At 51.0% G+C, this 6374-nt stretch overlaps 1 protein-coding gene across 1 annotated transcript in view; it reads right to left on the bottom strand.

Moving 5' to 3' along the window:
* Window positions 1-6374, bottom strand: part of LOC142462891 (transmembrane protease serine 9-like) — an 83678-nt gene that overhangs the window by 38838 nt on the left and 38466 nt on the right. The window contains exons 13-14 of the mRNA XM_075565105.1: window positions 5857-6124; window positions 1238-1424 (exon numbers count right to left, since the gene is read on the bottom strand). Coding sequence (XP_075421220.1) covers window positions 1238-1424; window positions 5857-6124 — 455 coding nt within the window. The remainder of the gene's footprint in view (window positions 1-1237; window positions 1425-5856; window positions 6125-6374) is intronic.

The following is a 6374-nucleotide window of genomic DNA, read 5'->3' as shown; positions in this document are numbered from 1 at the left end:
TTCTTTCAAATCTAAGGCTGTCACTCATTTTAATGTGGTCTGTAATTGTTTCATACGCCCATAATACAAATTATCTTTAACTGTGCATGCAATGTCTTGTATATAATGATTACCCTGCTCATTATGTAACTGTATTTGTAAACATGTATTATTTGTCTTAACTCTGTGCCCAGGACATACTTGAAAACGAGAGGTAACTCTCAATGTATTACTTCCTGGTAAAATATTTTATAAATAAATAAATAAATTAGCTCAGTCTGCTCAGGCTACCAACAGGACAGGTTTTAGGGCAATAAATACCTGAGCATGTTGCCTGAGTGATAATTACAGTATGGTAAATGCATGTCTGTGATTGGCCCGTGTAAAGACTGCACCCTGTCAGTAGTTTTGGGGTCCCCGATTTCTGCTCCATACAGCACAGTAATCATTACTAGCACCAAGGAAAGGAATTTTAGCAAATGTCAGGGGGACATTATTAGGGGCATCCCCATGTACACCGCCTCTGACCCATTTATAAGGAAGAGGTGGAAGAAAAAGACATCGCTTAATTGATGATTAAATTAACCAGATTGCAACGTGTTACCGGATTACTGCACATTTCAACATGTAACATGTATGTATTGCAATGAACAGAAACCGTACCTAGAGCATCGAGTATTGTCCTCTGAGTATGAAAGGTTTGGATACTGCATTTTAAAGCTACTAGTGGTAGTAATATTAGTGGTAGTAATAGTAGTGGTAGTAATAGTAGTACTACCAGTAATTACTGTACACTCTATGGGTTTGCATAAACGTTCTGCTAAAAGTCCCTCAGATCCCTCCATTCACTGCTCTGATAATACAGAACCTGATAAGAGGTGACGCTTAAGGCTACAGCGCCAGTGTCAGATCGTGCACATGCGCCTGGCGACGTGTGCATGGGTGCAAGCCCTGATCTGCGGTCTGTGCTTGAGCTGCAGGGGAAAAGAAAATATCGCGATGTGGGTGTGGTGGAGGCGCGGCCGTGATGTCACACGGCTTGTTCGCCCTCATTGGCTGTGCTGCCGCCATGACGTGGCCAATGCTCGGCCACCGTGCCAAAATACACATTTCTTGTCTTTTGGCAAAAGGCGGTTGTGCATCGCGCTTCCCGCAGGCGCATGCAGGCAGCCACTGGGGCCGGCCCCATAGAGGGCCGTACCTTCTGTGTGCCGCGCACACCATCGCAGCAGCGGACACTGGGGACTAAGAGACTCACCCAGCAACACAGTGTGCGGCAGTCAGAACCCACTGGGGGGCGATCAGGGACCCTCCACATATATGAGAACCCAGGTACTGCAGGCTGATCTGCCAGGGCCACTCTCCTTCCTCAGCATCCGTACCCCCAACTATCCGACTGGTGGCCATCGGGGTGCCACACACTGGAGGGGGGACTGAGGGAGTCACTAAGAGTGAAAAGAAAATGTGACTTTCTTAGCAGATGAAAGAGTTTGCAACGCACTTAAGGTCAATACAGGTCTTTTAACTGTGCAAGACGCAGAATAATATATATACCTGTGTGTATATATATATATATATATATATATATATATATATATATATATCTTATACTATATTAGTGAAAGCACTGTATGCCTGCATGCATGCATGCCAGCCTGCCTGCTGGATGTCCGGTGTCCCTAGGGGAAATCTCATTGGTCCCTTGGGCCGCCCCCGCACACCTCTCATTGGCCTGAGGCGGAGTGACGGCCCAAAGGACACACAGGGACACACACACAGGGAACACAGGGACACACACACACACAGACACACACACACACACACACACAGGGACACACACACACACACACACACAGACACACACACACACACACACACACACACACACACACACACACACACACACACACACACACACACACACACACACACACACACAGTAGGGGGGGTGTACATTAGCAGCATGTATAACCCGGGGGGGGGGCTCACATACCCGCCGGAGCCTCCGCCTCTTCTTCCCGGAATTAACCTCCACACCCGCGCGCACCTCCTCCTCTCCCCGTGTCTCCCGCGCTTTCAAACCCCCCCCCCCCCCCCCCCGGCGCCGCTACAGTCAGCGGAGGAGCGAGTGCCCGGGACACAGCGGGGGAGCGAGCGCCCGGGACACAGCGGGGGAGCGAGCGCCCGGGACACAGCGGGGGAGCGGCCACAACAAGCTGCCTCCCGCCTCAGATACACGTGGGAGCGGCCGGACGGGTGAGGGAGCTGCCGGACGGGTGAGTGAGCGGCCGGACGGGTGAGGGAGCGCCCTTCACCTCCCCTCACCCCCCTTCACCTCCCCTCACCCCCCTTCACCTCCCCTCACCCCCCTTCACCTCACCTCCCCTCACCCACCCTCACTCCACTTCCCTTCCCCCTCCCTCCACCCCCCTTCACCTCCCCTTCACCCCCCCCACCTCCCCTTCACCCCCCCCACCTCCCCTTCACCCCCCCCCCACCTCCCCTTCACCCCCCCCCCCACCTCCCCTTCACCCCCCCACCTCCCCTTCACCCCCCCCACCCCCCCTTCACCTCCCCTCCACCCCCCCTTCACCTCCCCTCCACCCCCCCTTCACCTCCCCTCCACCCCCCCTTCACCTCCCCTCCACCCCCCCTTCACCTCCCCTCCACCCCCCCCTTCACCTCCCCTCCACCTCCCCCTCCACCCCCCCCTCACCTCCCCTCCACCCCCCCCTTCACCTCCCCTCCACCCCCCCCCTTCACCTCCCCTCCACCCCCCCCTTCACCTCCCCTCCACCCCCCCCCCCCCTTCACCTCCCCTCCACCCCCCCCCCCTTCACCTCCCCTCCACCCCCCCCCTTCACCTCCCCTCCACCCCCCCCTTCACCTCCCCTCCACCCCCCCCTTCACCTCCCCTCCACCCCCCCCCTTCACCTCCCCTCCACCCCCCCCCTTCACCTCCCCTCCACCCCCACCCTTCACCTCCCCTCCACCCCCACCTTCACCCCCCCTTCACCTTCCCTTCACTCCCCCCTTACAACCTCCCACCACCTCCTCACCACCTCCACCCCCCTTCCCACCTCCCCCACCCCCCTTCCCAACTCCCCACCACCTCCCCCCCCTTGCCACCACCTCCCCCCCACCCCCCCCCTTCCCACCACCTCCCCCCCACCCCCCCCCTTCCCACCACCTCCCCCCCACCTCCCCTTCCCCCCCACCCCACCCCCCCCCCTTCCCTGAGGCGGAGTCACGGGCCAAAGGACACACAGGGACACAGACACACACACACACACACACACAGACGTAGACACACACACACGTATACACACACACACGTATACACAAACACACACACGTAGACACAAACACACACACGTATACACAAACACACACACGTAGACACACACGTACACACACACGTAGACACACACGTACACACACGCACGTAGACACACACACACGTACACGTAGACACACACACATGTACACGTAGACACACACACACATGTACACGTAGACACGTACACACACACACACACATGTACACGTACACACACACACACACACATGTACACGTAGACACGTACACACACACACATGTACACGTATACTCACACACATGTACACGTACACACACACATGGAGACATACACACACACACATGGAGACATACACACACACACATGGAGACATACACACACACACATGTACACATACACACACACGTATACACTCACACACGTATACATACACATAATGTATACACACACACACATGTATACACACACATGTATACACACACACATGTATACACACACACACACACATGTATAAACACACACACGTGTATACACACACACACATGTGTATACACACACACATGTGTATACACACACATGTGTACACACACACACATGTATACACACACACACATGTGTACACACACACATGTGTACACACACACACATGTGTACACACACACATGTGTACACACACACGTGTACACACACACATGTGTATACACACACACGTATACACACACACGTATACACAAACACACACACGTAGACACAAACACACACACGTATACACAAACACACACACGTAGACACACACACACATACACACACACGTAGACACACACGTACACACACACACACACACACACGTACACACACACACACACGTACACGTAGACACACACACATGTACACATAGACACGTACACACACACACACGTACACGTACACACACACACACACACATGTACACGTACACACGTACACACACACACATGGAGACATACACACACACACATGGAGACATACACACACACACATGTACACACACACACACGTATACACTCACACACGTATACACACAGGTATACATACACATAATGTATACACACACACATAATGTATACACACACACATGTATACACACACACACACATGTATACACACACACACACACATGTATACACACACACACACATGTATACACACACACACATGTGTATACACACACACGTGTATACACACACACGTGTATACACACACATGTGTATACACACACACATGTACACACACACACATGTGTACACACAGACATGTGTATACACACACATGTATATACACACACATATATACACACACATGTATACACACACACACATGTATACACACACACACATGTATACACACGCACACACATGTATACACACGCACACACATGTATACACACACACACGTACACACACACACACACATGTGTATACACACACATGTGTATACACACACAAACATGTGTACACACACACAAATGTACACACACACAAATGTACACACACACACACACATACAATGTATACACACAAACATGTATACACACACAAACATGTATACACGTGTATACACACATGTGTATACACACACACACGTATACACACACACAATATATACATACACACAATGTATACACACACACATGTGTATACACACACGTGTATACACACACACACACGTGTATACACACACGTGTATACACACACACATGTGTATACACACACATACGTGTATACACACACACGTGTATACACATACACACACACACGTGTATACACACACACACACACGTGTATACACACACACGTACACATACACACACACACACATGTATACACACACACACATACAATGTATACACACAAACATGTATACACACACACACCCCAGCACCACCACATCAGCACACCGGTATCCCATGCCCCCCCAGCACACTGGCATTCTCGGCTCCCCACCATTCCCAGCCCCCATCAACACCATCAGCACCCACACATCGCCACCTTTGCACCTCCCCCATCGGCACACCCACATCCGCACCCCCACATCAGCACCAAACCCTCCCAAATCAGCACACCGATACAATCACCATCAGTACAGCCACAGCAGCACTACCACCGCACATGGGCCGCGTGGACCACTCCCCACCCAAATGCCACACCCACACCACAAACATCCCGGGCAACGCCGGGGCTCTCAGCTAGTATATATATATATTCCTTTCTCTCGCTCTCTCTCTGCTAAATACATTAGTATGTACAGTATAATATCTATGCAATCTAGTACCTTATCTGTAGTATACAACTGATAATACTTAAAGGAATAGTTTTAAAATATTTTTTTTATTGTACTGTACCTTTTTAATTCTGGTACATTTCTCTTTTAGCTTTGGACCTGTTCATGTTACTGATTTGCACATCTTCCTCTTCCCCTCACTCTGTTCTGCACTTTCTTTGGGATGCTGGTCTAATTTCTCAAGTTTAGTGAGGATTTGGGGTGAGCATAAAAGCATTACAGATGGGGAACACCTCACCTGGGCCACGTGTGCTGCTGGTACTGATGCTTCCATTACTGCTGCTGGTACTGATGCCTCTAACACACTTTGTGCTGGGCTGAGGAATATTCTGCAGCTTCATGAACTTCACCCCTGGTACGTAGCTGCTGATCCATGACTCGTAGGCGGTCACAAGGGTGTACACCCCGGGGCGATTTGAAATGGCGCAGCCCTCCCCCCCGCTTACAATGCCAGCTTGGAACCAGGCACCCTGCACCTTACACACCAAAGGTCCCCCGGAGTCTCCCTGCAAGAAAACACTGACCATTTTAATAAAAGAAAATATGAAATCAACATCTCCCCAATATGACCTCCATTATATATAACTATTGTGCAAACTGCTCGTCTTGGCAATACTATGTCATTATCACTTCAATACCCGGTTGGAATAGTGCTATGATCAGATCAGATCCCAACCACAGGGATTACACTCAGGATTCTGTACCCCACTTCTGCCCTTTCTCGGTGACCCCTTCAGTCTGTGCCAATGAAAGTGT

Source organism: Ascaphus truei, chromosome 11 (assembly GCF_040206685.1).
Source record: "Ascaphus truei isolate aAscTru1 chromosome 11, aAscTru1.hap1, whole genome shotgun sequence".
Classification (NCBI taxonomy): domain Eukaryota; kingdom Metazoa; phylum Chordata; class Amphibia; order Anura; family Ascaphidae; genus Ascaphus; species Ascaphus truei.
The sequence above is the reverse complement of the archived record's forward strand: the minus strand, read 5'-3'. Positions and strand labels throughout refer to the sequence as shown.